Source organism: Tasmannia lanceolata, unplaced genomic scaffold (assembly GCF_043159265.1).
Source record: "Tasmannia lanceolata isolate RefF3 unplaced genomic scaffold, GAP_Taslan_0.1 ptg000020l, whole genome shotgun sequence".
Classification (NCBI taxonomy): domain Eukaryota; kingdom Viridiplantae; phylum Streptophyta; class Magnoliopsida; order Canellales; family Winteraceae; genus Tasmannia; species Tasmannia lanceolata.
In genome coordinates this window covers 26,481,805-26,496,173 of record NW_027518697.1, presented here as the reverse complement: position 1 = coordinate 26,496,173, position 14,369 = coordinate 26,481,805, and the positions used below count along the sequence as shown (strand labels likewise).

Here is a 14,369-nt window from a genome sequence, read left to right as displayed (position 1 = left end):
TGCATTAAATTATAGTTTGCTATAGGTGCCATATATTTAAGCTGTATAAACATTACTGCTGAGAAAAAAACCCAGACATGCGTAGGTGTGATTAGTGGTATCGGACCCATGTTTTCTCATAATCTACCTTAGACTGTCTCCTGACCCGTAGGTCCTGACAAATGATAGAATTCTAGCTGTTGTTATCTCACTGATGGCTCGGGCCCCATCGCAGAGGCGCCTTGTTTCATATATTTGAATTAGCCAAGAGAATTGAAAAAATAGGGGATCGGAGTATATTAGATGCCATTTTAGAAGATACCCATGAGATCATAATTGAGCTTCTGTAGTCTCACATCTGCATAAGCCCCTTTCTGTAATGAGGATGTTGTGCAGAAGAAATAAAAGGAAAACATTGCAAAGAATATGTAGCACCCATATCTAAAAAGACTAACTATTTGATCGAACAACATATATACAAGGAAATGTCAGAGAAGCTTAGACAGTGAATTATCAGTATCGATGGCCAGCTGTTTTGATAACAGTAACTTCGTAATGGACTGAATAGATGACTCATATCCTTCCTGAATTAGAGAGCCTCAACCCATTCTAGACGTTTTAGTAGTTTGGTTACCTCAGTAGCAAAATCTTTAAATCATCAACCGTATCATCTGCTGACTCTGAGAATATTGTTCTGTATGTTATCCCTGGTAATCAACTCTCTCTTAGGATCAATTCTCCAATGACCATCAACAATGAATTTTATCTGGTAGTAGATGACGAGGTCAAACACATAATTGCAATGACATATAGCATGCCTTCTGATATATTCATTTAAAGATTAAATTAAGTAATAAAAAACACCATACACCTAACACTAGAATGAAGGTGGAAAATATCAAACAGCACCATGAGTTGCAATGTGTACCCTGATTAAAATGGTTCAATAAAGACACGAGTTTCGGAAAGTTAAATAAACATCAATAAAAATGCTGGATAGACAAAACAATAGTTACCAACTTGAGAACAATGATGATCTATCGTCCATCAACTCATCCATTCAAAAGTTCAATTGTAAACAATGACTACGATGGAAGTATGGTTGGCGAAGAAATGACAGATTGATCAGATTTTTATTTCTATGAAACAATAGATTAATATGGTTTTGATTTCTCATACATCCGACATAATTAACAAGGAATATGACCTATTCCATTATTGCCAAAGTTTCATGTTTTGGATTCCGTATGCGTTTTGGATATGATGGAAATGAAAATGTGTCAATTTTGGATGGAAATTTGTGTGAAAATCATGTAAAATTATGGAAACGAATGGAAACATATGCAAATGATGAACATTTAAGACGAAACTTCCCAAAGTGCAAGAATAAACACATATACACACTAAAAAAAGCATCACATAAGCAAAACGACAATCTATAATGGCTCAACAAAATCGAACAGCTAGTGACATGCACATGCCTGATAATTTAGTATATACCACATTTCACACATAATTCATATAAATATTTATAATTTTATATACAGACCATACAACACATTTCACATGCAATTCATATAAATATAATTACGTAATACACACTTGTATAATATACCACGAATACACTCGAAACTATGGTTAAAATACTTCGGTCAGGTCCTACAAGTTAAATTATCAGCAGACCATGACCATTGTTTGGCATATGCATCCGTAAAAGTCATTACCAAAGATTGGAAGAACCTGCCACCATTCATTAACTTAAGATAGATGGTAAGAGCATTTTAGTGGAGGTTAAGATTGCGCATGAGGATAATGGCATTAATGAAACCTCATATATTGATGTCACTATGCCCAGCGAGAGCATTCAAGGCGATGAAGGCCAGAGGTCTGGTGAGAGGCAACTAGAGGAAAACCCTTTCCAGGAAAAGGAAAGGAAAGGAAAGGAAAATCAATTATCTCGCATGGACAGGAAAAAGAATTCCGACCCTTGCTCCAGGACAAATTCAAAATTAAACCAAGGCTTGACTAGCCTGAGATGTCATTGGCTGGTATGTAGAGGTCCCCAACTCAAGAGGAAGGCCGATTATTTAATTCAAATAAGCACGTCGTCTTTAATGCAAGGACACGTGTTAATACTGGAATGGATTTCCAAGTATCGAGGGGAAGGAAGATATGATGGTCAGACGCCTGCTGCCTCGAAATGAAGGAAGAAATTAAGTAGCTCAAAAGTATCGACTTGGAATACAAATAGAAGAAATTTGGAGAGAAGATCTCTTGATAACAAACATGTCAGTAATAATAAGAAGCCGAAAAAGGTTCCGTATAGATAAAGGAAACTCCATGCACAACCGCTGGTATTATCGAAAACATTATGACAGGCTCACAACCCTAGAGTCTTCTAAGGGTGGTTTTGCACTATATCCGAGGCTTCGAGCTAGGCATTCTATTACAAGCAGAGAAAAGATAAGGAGAAACATACTAACCAAAATCGGATTGATAATGGATGAATTTGAGAAGAGTGGAGACTCGGCCCCCTCAAATGAAGGTGGGAGAACTGACTACAAAGGGAAAAGAAAAGTAGAATGCTTGGGGGTAGAGAAGAAAGGGACTTTCTAAAAGAGTGGATATGAAAAGAACAGGGCAAATACTGGATCGGCAATGAAGAGTGAGATTGCAATGGAATATCTAAAACATCAGTGGAACAAATTCGAAGAGGAGGCAAAAGGAAAAGAAGAAGAACTATTTCAATTGAAAGGAAAAAGGTCGATTGAAGAGGTGTGTATTCCGGTGTACAAGCTACCGTTTTCCAAAAGCGTTTGGAGGATGAACGAAAGGCGCTCCGGGAGGCAAGTGGAGACGAAGAGGAGCATCAAGAAGAGGAAGGATCTGCTAATATAAGAGATTCGTTGGATAGGGATCTAAGAGGGAAGGTCAAGGATTGTCTTACAAGGGCGGAGCAGCTCCTTGAAGAGGAAGGGGAGAAAGTCTCTAGAGAGGTAGAGGTCACTACACAGGAGGATGTGGATCAATCTCAATCAGAATCATAAGGAGAAAGGACAGTTCTGGAGGAAGAGGAGCAAGCGAGTTCTGAAGAGTTCGAAAAATGGCTGAGATGGGAGACGTGTTGGGAATAGGCTAGAAGGAGGATGTTGAGGAGACGAAGAGAATGCTCTTTGAAATTGAAAAGAGAGATGTGGAAGAGAAAAAGGGCAAGACCCCTGGCCGTGGGACTCGAGCACTTAAATCTCTCAGGAAATGAAGGAGGGTCCATTTGTAAATATGTTGTTTTTGGGGTGTTGGTTTTTTTGGGAAAATGGTTATTAAGTTTTGTTAAGTTTAGGGTAGGCGATGGAATCTGTTTCTTGATGGAAGGTTAAGAGTGTTGGGGCTGAAGCGCAGGTTAAAAATTTCTTTGTGGAAGTTTAAGTGAAGTGTAGATGGTCTATCTGAGTGTGCTTGAGGGACTCGAATCTTCGCTGCTCAGGGGAGTTCTCTCCCCTAAATATCCATCCTACCTCTCAATTTACCAAGGTGAGTGAAAAAATGCTTTAGGTTCTTGATGTATTTCAAGACATAAAATTCCTTGGGTTCATTGCTAGTATCATCGTTGTGGAGGCCTCATGGCAATGCCTGGAAAGGTTGTTTCTGAAACGTTCAATGCAGAATTGATGGTATAAGTGTTATGTGAGGTTGTTCTGATGTTGAAAGCGTCCTGAGATGTGGATGGAGGAAGATTACATGCAGTTTTTATTTCTTATTTTATGTTTCTTTTTTGGGATTCAAGAGTATGCTCTTGGATAATCGGTATTCTGCTTCCGCACTTGATTTAGCTACAACTTCTTACTTTTACTTCTCCATGACACCAAGTTACCTCTAATAAATGTGCAGTATCCAGTAGTTGACCTCATGTCTGCTAGAGACTAAACCCCTCTAGCTTCTCATGACCATATTTCTTGAAACACAGACCTTCCCTGAGGTGCCTTTCAAATATTTAATGATTTAGATCACTGTTGCCCAATGAGAGGTACATGGAGAACTCATGAACTGACTGACCACTCCTACTACAAACGAGATGTAAGGACACGTGACGGTTAGATAAATGAACTTCCCAGCTAACCTTCTGTATCTACCGTGATCATCCAACAAGTCTCCTGATCTGGAAGAAGCTTTACATTTGGATCTATGGGTGTAGTTGCAGATTTTATCCCTAGCGAGCTTGTCTCCTCTAATATATCCAGCACATATTTCCTTTGTGGCAATGAAAGTCCACAACGAGAGTAAGCTACTTCAATCCCAAGGAAATACCTGAGAAGAACCGAGTCTTTAGTGCAAAACTCTCCTTGAAGGAAAGTCTTTAAACCCTGTATGTCGGTTTTGTCATTCCCAGTGATCATCGTATCATCCACATATACTATAAAAAATATACATCCAGCAGCAGACTAGTACCTGAAGACTAAATGATCAACTGCGCACTGCTTCATATTGAAGCACACAATTGCATCACTGAATCATCCAAACCATGCCTGAGAGTTTTGCTTAAGCCCATAAATTGCTATATGAAGACAACAAACTGAGGAGCACATCTCCCACTGAGCAATATGCCTAGGAGGTTGCTCTATATATACCTCCCCAGTAAGGTCACCATGGAGAACACATTCTTAACATCCAACTGATATAAGGGCCAGTCTCGATTAACAGCGTGGGAAATCAATACACGAACTGAGAGTATCTTGGCCATGGGCGAGAAGGTCTCTTTGTAATCTACGCCAAACGTCTGAGTATACCCCTTCGCAACAAGACGCGCTTTAAGTCGTTCAATAGCCCCATTTGGAAGGTACTTATGGTGAAGACCTAGCAACACCCAATAGTTTGAGCTCCAGATGGAAGAGGAACCAACTGCCACGTTGGATTAGAGTGGAGGGCAGCTATCTCGGCATCCATGGTAGCTCGCCACCGAGGATGAACAAGAGCATTTGAAACAGACTTAGGCACAGTGACATAAGACAAATTAGAAACAAAGGAACGAAATGAAGATAAGAGACGATCATAAGAGACAAACTGTGAAATAGGATGAGCAACAATACGAGAACGAGTACGAAAAGCAATAGGTAAATCAGATACAGGTGAATTAGGAGCTACAACAGGAGGTAAAGTACCTAAAGGTGAGCTAAAAGACTGGGGAGTAGGATCATTGGGTGGAGATGATGCCTCTGTAGTAGGATGCAGAATCTGTCGTGGTCCATGAGTATAAACCTGCTGTTGAGAAGTAGTAGTCTCTGGAGGAGCTGGCAGTTCAGAAGAGGCAGGCCATGCTCAGCAACAGGAGCAGGAGCTGCAACGAAAAAATAAGTAGACTCAAAAAAGGTAACAACCGTGGAAACGAAAGTTTTCAGCAAGAGAGGACTGTAGCACTTGTAACCTTTTTGGGTACGAGAGTAACCCAGAAAGATATACTTCTCCGCACAAGAATCCAACTTGTCAAGACCGGGAGCTAACTTTTGAACAAAGCAGGTAAAACCAAAGACACGGACAAAGGAAAAAGAGTCACCCAACGGATATAATACAGAAAATGGTGTCTGATCTGATAAGACAGAGAAAGGGAGACAGTTCCATGAGAAGCAGGCTGTGACAACCGCATCCCCTAGTATATACTGTGGGCACTCTCATCTAGAAGAAAAAGAGTCCGAGTCATATCAAGCAAATATTAAATCTTCCTCTCAGCAACTTCATTCTGCTGCGATATACATGCACATGAAGATTGATGGATAACACCACGAGAATCAAGAAACTGATGAAATCCATTACACATGGAGAAGTATTCCTCTGCATTACCAGTACGCAAGTAGTTAATTGATCGTTTAAATTGATTTGCAATCACATAATAGAATGAATGAAATGCATAGTCAGGGGTATCATCAGTTATCCCACAGATCTCATGTGCCACAACCATTATGAATTACATAACTAATAAAAAGAAGTGGTGCACCATTCTCTTCCTTTGTTCAACCTATGACACATAATCTAAACTTTCAGTTACGGATGTTGTGTACTTGGGATTTATGTAGGACTCAACTCAACTCAACTAAGCCTTTGTCCCAGACTAGTTGGGGTCGGCTAATGAATCCTTTAGAAAATTTTCATGAAGAAGGTGAAAGGATCTACCCGGCTCAAATTGACTAAGTCTAATCCTAACAGTAGTTGGGTTCGTCTACATGGATCATTTTCTTCCATTCTATCCTATGCAAGGTCATGCTCTCTGTTATGTTCCTAGCCCTCAAGTCTTTCCTCACTGTTTCTACCCAAGTTGTTTTCGGTCTGCCCCTAGCTCTTTTTACTCAATCAACTTGGCACGAGTCACTTCTTCTCACTGGAGCATCCAAAGGCCTACGTTGGATATGCCCAAAAGGGTTCTTCTTCATGAAGAAGGTGGGATTTATGTAGGACTGTTGTCCAAAAAATAAAAATAGAAAACTTATGTTATGCTATAGAGGGCATTTTCAAAAAAAAATTCTGGTATAGATGCATCCCATTTCCTTTCAGGAAATTGGCTATATCACAAGCCTAAAAAGATGTCACCAATAACTGTCCATGATTCTCCCAAACAGACCTGTGTAAGCCCCCGCAGTGTTGGCATATTAACCTCTTTCAACAACTGAAGAAATCTTCTACTCTATTGCTCTTGTCCTCCTTTAGATTCCATCTAATGATCAAGGCCAAAAGACCCATCACCCTGCTATCTCAACACTATACCTAATCACCACCCTCTTACTACTAGCCAACTGATGAAGGCTTGGGCAGACAACAAAATGTTGTTTCCTCAACCCCCCCTAGCAATACATCCTCCCAAAGCCTCACCTAACTCCCAACCTTTACCCTAAAGTAACACCTTCCTTCAAGCATATTTTCCAGGTTCACAATTTGGTCTGGCTTGGGATTAGTTTGAAGTTTGAAATTCGTGGGGGTGCCTAGTTAACCCACGAAAGTTGTATAGTTTCTTGAGAACGCAAAGCCGGATCAAAGTACAAAAGCAGTAAAAAAATAAAGGAAAATGAAACATAACAAGATTTGCTTGGTTAGACCATATGCCTGTGCCTATCGAGGAGCTGAAAAGAATTCCACTGCATATGAGATTAGGGTTACAAGCTTTTCTCTCCCTCACCACTCTCAAAGCCCGTACCTGAATTTATTTTTGGTATGGTAACCAAAAAGGACTACGCCCACTCCCCCAAAGAGAATAAAAATTTTAGATTGGTGTAAATTGTTAATTACTATCCCGGAGATCACTCACCAACAGAAGACAAGACATCAATCATTGGTAGTTAGTTGTAGGAATAAGATTAGACTTTCCATGTCTTGAGAAGTTTGAACAATTGAAGATGGAGACAAAACTTTAGCTTCATGTCATTTTTTTTCTTCTACTTGAATAGCCATCTTAGCCTGAGTAGGGACATCGTCCAAAGACTTGAATTGTGCAACAATTGACTATCTTGGCTTCATTGTTTGTGCCACTGATAGAAGGCAAAGATCATAACAGGTTTGGCATGATCTCATCAAGAGTCATGGACGAGCTTGGCCTTAGCCATGGTTTTAAATTTCAACTGAAATCCGACATTTCGAACTTCGGCAGGGACCAAAATTTAAAATTGAAACCGAAATTTAAAATTGAAACTGAAATTTAAAATTTCGGCCGAAATTATAAGATTTACACCAAAATTCCCACCGAAATTTACACGTTTTCGGCTGAGGCCGAAATCAAAACTGAAATTTCAAACCTTGGTAACAGCACAGTGCTGTTTGTGTTTACCTGAGAGGCAATCCTTTTTTTTTTTTCACTTTCTGTTTCATCGTCTTGATTTTTCTTTCGACTTGGACAATATGGTTTCTCCAGCATTAGCGGTACGCTTGATTGCTTTGAGGTCCGTTTTTTACGCTTATGGGTGATCTACCATCCTTCTTCAGTGGTCATATAATCAGGGCAGTCGGAACCCAAATCATACAGATTTGAGCACATCATAATCTCGTAGAAGGATGGTCTGCTTCATTAATGAGACGTTGAATTTTATTTTTGAGGATTTAGAAACCTCAAGAGTGTCGTTAAGCTGTTAACGGACCCAGTTCGGATCAGATCCACCTATGTCTATGTCACAATCCATTTGGATCCTAAATCGGTCGGGTCTGCAAACCATAAACTTTGTGTTTGTGTCATGGTCCCATTAAGAATCAAAGCTGCAGGAAGGGTTGTATGTAACCCCCGGACGAAATCGCTACGCACAGCAGAAATACAAATCGCGTATAACAAAAAATTTCTCGCCGATTTCGCCCGTTAAACCCAAGATCCTAGTGTCTAGATGATCTGATGGTGATTTAAATTAAAACAAAACATTAGAATTATTATCTTTGTGGCTATCCGCAATAATAGCCTCTGCTTGATCTACTCCTTCAAAGGCCACGGTTGATCTCATTGCCGCGGACCCGCAAGTTTAACCGATGGATTCTTTCAAGTTGTGCGAAGAGAAATTGAATAAGTTTTATTCAATTGTGTAAGCCGATTTTATCAGCACCTTTGGATGGGAAATATGAATTTTCTTGATGGAGCTTTAATGGTTTTTCCAAAAACTACAACTAGAAGTGGAGAAACTAGAAGAAATAGAAGAGAGAGAAGAGAGGAAAATTTTAGACGTTTGGGAACCGAGAACGTTTTTCCCAGCCAAAAATGTGTAGAAAACATTCTCAAATGTGTTTAAAAGTTTTTTTATTTCCTCCTTTAAAGTTTCCAATTAATTCTCCTTAAACTAGCTAATTTAGAAAACTAGCCTTTTATCTTTTTCACTAAATAGAAATAAGATTTAATAGGAAATCTTTTAATACTAATTAGGAAAACACCCTTTTCCCCTTTGAAAAACATTCCCAATTGGGTCAAATCAAATTCCAAAAAAAAATCTCCTAAAATCTCTCCGACATTCTCCCTCTTGTCACTTTCCCGCTGCAAAGCTGCTGGCCAAATTTTGACTAATAGATGGCCGAATTTGGAAAAGTCATAAACTACAAAGTTGTAGCCCTTTCAAAGTTGTTCGAAACGAGTATTTACACACTCATTTTGGCCAAGAGGTTAGAAAATTATGACTGTTTTAGTAAAACGAGTCTATAAGCTAAACAAAACACTTGTTATTTAATTTTTCTCATTAAATAAACTTATTTCCTCTCATCCAATGGGATAAAAGCTCAATCCATAATATTCTATAATTTCCAAAATACCCGTAAGCTAACAATTTACTCTTTGGGTATTCCAAATGCGTCCTACGGTGTGTATACAACAAAGGAACTGCGTAAAATCTTTTTCCTCGTATCAACTGCAACGAATCTAGTCCTTCCGTGCAATCTAGTAAATGTAGGATCCTTATCCAAAAGATATAAATGGGTCATTCGAGTTATGAGTGGGATCGTTAAAGGGATCCGACGATCGATCCTGCATATACCAATGATGGGCCCCACTGCGATCTTGCGCCGTAGTTAACAGCTACAATCGCATTGGATTAGTGGCCTCCATCGAGATGTAACCCTGAAGATGATTGTCAAATCATCATACCCCTAATCACATCTAATATGTGCAAATCCCTTCTCCATTCCACATCTACTGAGTTTAGGCCTACGGGGGGTGGACAACTACCAACCCTGGACTCACTCGTGGTATACCCTCCAGTCAAGCAGTTAGGGCTCGCAAATGCATTTGCAAAATCATTTCAAAAACATGTTTTAATAAAACATTTGATAAACCATTTATCAAATTTGCTTGGCCAAGCTATCTTTATAGGCCTAGTGCTCTAACCGAAACTATAGATGATATCCCCTTAGTTGGGGCAGAGAATTCCATGTCGGGTATCCTTATTAGCTTCGTGAGTTTGTCCAATACTCCAGTACTACCCTCAAGTGACCCATAGAAGGACCACGGTTAGATAGACCAATAATCTAGGCTGCGCCCACATACCAATATGACCCCTCAGGTCTAAGGACATGTAAAAGGGTCCTGTCTCATAGAATAGCCTTACAAACTCTTGTCCACAGGCTATTCTAGTGTGATCACGTTCAGTGTGTGATCCTATCATCGCACCCACTCATCTTGCTTAGGGTCCCACTACCCAAGTGACTGAGATAAGCCACTCCACGACACGTGCATGTAGGCAAGACTGAACTGGTTGTGTACGGAAAGAGATGTCCAATCTCGACCCCAACAAGGAACCTTTAAGGTCTGCAAAGAACTTGGATACCATATCTCCCTGCTCTCTAGGATCTGTGAATCCTTGAGCATGGTATTCCTACTTTGCTACCTAAGGGCGAATATGTGACGAATAACAAGCACATCACACATATTCAATCCTATATTATCCCTTAGATGTCATGAAATTAAACCTTTATTAATATTAAAGTCACATGATATATGAAATGTATTGGCTTTTAGGGCACTAACTCTAACAAAAGCATCTGTCAGAATGTCCTCTGTTGGATCCTACCGAACTGGGTATCCAATCTTGAAATAGCAGGCTCCCTCTCATGGATCCTCAGAATTTTTTTCCCAAGCCCAGTGGTGGGGGCCGCCCTACAATAATTCAGATGGGCTTCCTAGACAGACAGTCTCGAAACTTTGCACTTCTCATGGGCCCAATTGATACACCTGTCACAATTCCCAGATAATAACTTATCACTGGGCCCATCTTACCCTCTTCTTTAGAAATGTAGTAAAAAAAATTTGTTTTGTTGTTCCAAGAACAATATTTAAGGTCTATGGAAAATACTGGGAGGATATCTATTTAAAGTTAAGAATATATAACAATAAATAGTACAATATTTGCGTCATGGTATAATTATAGTACAATATTTAAAGTCTATGGAAAATACTATTATACTGATGAGTACATGAAAAATATTGTACAGATATTGTATTTGCGTCATCTATAAATTGTCATTGACGACAATGAAATAAACCCATTTTCAGAACCTAATGCTATAACTATATACTTCATACCTATTTACTTTTGTAAGAACCGGTAAAATATATATATATATAAATATAAAAATGGCCTCATAGGTGGGTAATCATCGGCCATTACTCATTTTCCCCAAGTTAATCGGGCATGAGGACATCTGGCATAATGGGGCGTACACGATTCGAACCCAAGTCTAAGCTAAGATTGAACGGCTTCCTACCACTAAGCCACCGCCCCAGATGTCAACAAAAACGGAATAGATATATATATATGTTAAAAATTTCCAATAGTCACTATTCACAATAGTCACTATGCGAGATTACTATGCAGAAATACTATGCAAGTTCACTATTGAGATACACTATTTAAAAGTATTATTCACAGTAGGACCCACCGAGTACTATTTACAAACGAGTCCCACCATCAGTAGGTCCCACATCAGCGGGCCCCACACCCGCAGGTCCCACATCAGCGGGCCCCACATCAGCGGGCCCCACACAAGTAGGTCTCACACAAGTAGGTCCCACACAAGCGGGCCCCACGACCAGCGGGTCCTACCACCAGCGGGACCCATCCCTAGTGGAAACGAAAATATCATCGCACCGACGAAAATAATAATAAAAAAATGCAAAAATACTATTGACCGACAAAATTAATAATAAAAAAATATTATTAACTATGCAAAATACTGTTAACCGACGAAAATAATATTTTAAAATAGTAAATAGTTTTTACTATGCAAAAGTACTATGCAAAAATACTATTGACCGACAGAAATAATAATTTAAAATAGTAAATAGTCTTTACTATGCAAAAAGTACTATGCAAAAAAATGTCTATAAATAGAGGAGGAGGAGGAGAAGAAAAGGAGAAGAGAAGAGAAGAGAAGAGAAGAGAGAGAGAGAGAGAGAGGAAGAGAAGAGAAGAAAGAGAAAGAGGAAGAGAGAGAGAAGAAGGAAAAAGAAAATCCACTACCAAGTAAGTCTTTTATAATAGTCTCTCTTTCATGGTTGGTTCTACCACCTAAAATTATTTGAAAGCAATGATCTCTTTCAATGGTTGGTTCTACCACCTAAATTACTTAATGATCTCTTTCATGGTTGGTTCTACCACCTACCTATATTTTATTTGAAGTAATGGTTGGTTTTACCACCTATATGGATAAAGTAATGGTTGGTTTTACCACCTATATACTTAACGGTGAAATGCTAGCATAGTAACCGTAAAGTAAACTTTATCAACTTATGGTGAAATGAATAGTGACATGATGAGGCCCACATGAATAGTGACATGCGGGGCCCACATAAATATTTCCATGATTTTTACTTTCTTTTGCTCGTAGCGACACGACGGAAATCGGGTCGTTACAGTTGTGGTATCAAAGCCCGGGTTTACGGAAACCCTGGTGCTTGTGGGTTGTGTCGTTAAGTAGGGTTAGATAGCTAATAGGTGACATATGATGTGTCACATTTCAAGGGTAAACTGGAAAAAAAAAAAAAAAAAAAAATTGATAGTGGTCCACCATCAAAGAACTTGTGCCCCCACTGTGGAAGGATTCACGTTGGGCAATGCTGGAGAAGAAGGGATTGCCCTAAGGCACCAGCCTTCATCCAAAACCGCCCACCTTCGCCACAATATCAACCAATGCAAACAAATCAGCAGAACCAGGGAAGAAGAAATCAGTACCGCCCTCTTACCCAAGATAAGAACGCACAGCCAGGAACTGAAAAGCGTTTCTTCGCCCTAATCAACGATGACAACGAGGTACAGGATGGGGCAACAGAAGGTCAGAAAACTTATTTATAAATTTTGGATTATGGGAAACAAGGGAATTCATAGGAGTCGAGGTACAGGATGGGGCAACAGAAGGTCAGAAAACTTATTTATAAATTTTGGATTATGGGAAACAAGGGAATTCATAGGAGTAAAATGTCTGCCTAGAATAGAAGATTAGTAGTATTTAAGAGGCAGTGCAGATTATGATGGATTTCACAAGACGTTAATTTCTAATCAAAATTAAGATTTACAAAGTAAAGGAGATGATCTTAAATTATCATGTGTCGAGATTCTGATTATCAAGATATCTAGGTTATGGGCGTAGGAATTTCGGGGACGAAATTTTTTTAAGGGGGGTAGAATGTAAGAACCGGTAAAATATATATATATATAAATATAAAAATGGCCTCATAGGTGGGTAATCATCGGCCATTACTCATTTTCCCCAAGTTAATCGGGCATGAGGACATCTGGCATAATGGGGCGTACACGATTCGAACCCAAGTCTAAGCTAAGATTGAACGGCTTCCTACCACTAAGCCACCGCCCCAGATGTCAACAAAAACGGAATAGATATATATATATGTTAAAAATTTCCAATAGTCACTATTCACAATAGTCACTATGCGAGATTACTATGCAGAAATACTATGCAAGTTCACTATTGAGATACACTATTTAAAAGTATTATTCACAGTAGGACCCACCGAGTACTATTTACAAACGAGTCCCACCATCAGTAGGTCCCACATCAGCGGGCCCCACACCCGCAGGTCCCACATCAGCGGGCCCCACATCAGCGGGCCCCACACAAGTAGGTCTCACACAAGTAGGTCCCACACAAGCGGGCCCCACGACCAGCGGGTCCTACCACCAGCGGGACCCATCCCTAGTGGAAACGAAAATATCATCGCACCGACGAAAATAATAATAAAAAAATGCAAAAATACTATTGACCGACAAAATTAATAATAAAAAAATATTATTAACTATGCAAAATACTGTTAACCGACGAAAATAATATTTTAAAATAGTAAATAGTTTTTACTATGCAAAAGTACTATGCAAAAATACTATTGACCGACAGAAATAATAATTTAAAATAGTAAATAGTCTTTACTATGCAAAAAGTACTATGCAAAAAAATGTCTATAAATAGAGGAGGAGGAGGAGAAGAAAAGGAGAAGAGAAGAGAAGAGAAGAGAAGAGAGAGAGAGAGAGAGAGGAAGAGAAGAGAAGAAAGAGAAAGAGGAAGAGAGAGAGAAGAAGGAAAAAGAAAATCCACTACCAAGTAAGTCTTTTATAATAGTCTCTCTTTCATGGTTGGTTCTACCACCTAAAATTATTTGAAAGCAATGATCTCTTTCAATGGTTGGTTCTACCACCTAAATTACTTAATGATCTCTTTCATGGTTGGTTCTACCACCTACCTATATTTTATTTGAAGTAATGGTTGGTTTTACCACCTATATGGATAAAGTAATGGTTGGTTTTACCACCTATATACTTAACGGTGAAATGCTAGCATAGTAACCGTAAAGTAAACTTTATCAACTTATGGTGAAATGAATAGTGACATGATGAGGCCCACATGAATAGTGACATGCGGGGCCCACATAAATATTTCCATGA

At 39.2% G+C, this 14,369-nt stretch overlaps 1 protein-coding gene across 6 annotated transcripts in view; it reads right to left on the bottom strand.

Annotated features, from left to right (window-relative positions):
- Positions 1–417: 417 nt before the first annotated feature.
- Positions 418–14,369, bottom strand: part of LOC143854189 (5'-AMP-activated protein kinase-like protein) — an 84,615-nt gene continuing 70,663 nt past the window's right edge. For 5 of the 6 annotated variants that reach the window (XM_077364031.1, XM_077364027.1, XM_077364028.1 and 2 more), the window contains one exon: positions 418–745. In XM_077364031.1, coding sequence (XP_077220146.1) covers positions 742–745 — 4 coding nt within the window. In that variant the 3' untranslated portion in view covers positions 418–741. The remainder of the gene's footprint in view (positions 746–14,369) is intronic. The other variant, XM_077364030.1, reaches the window with a different exon arrangement.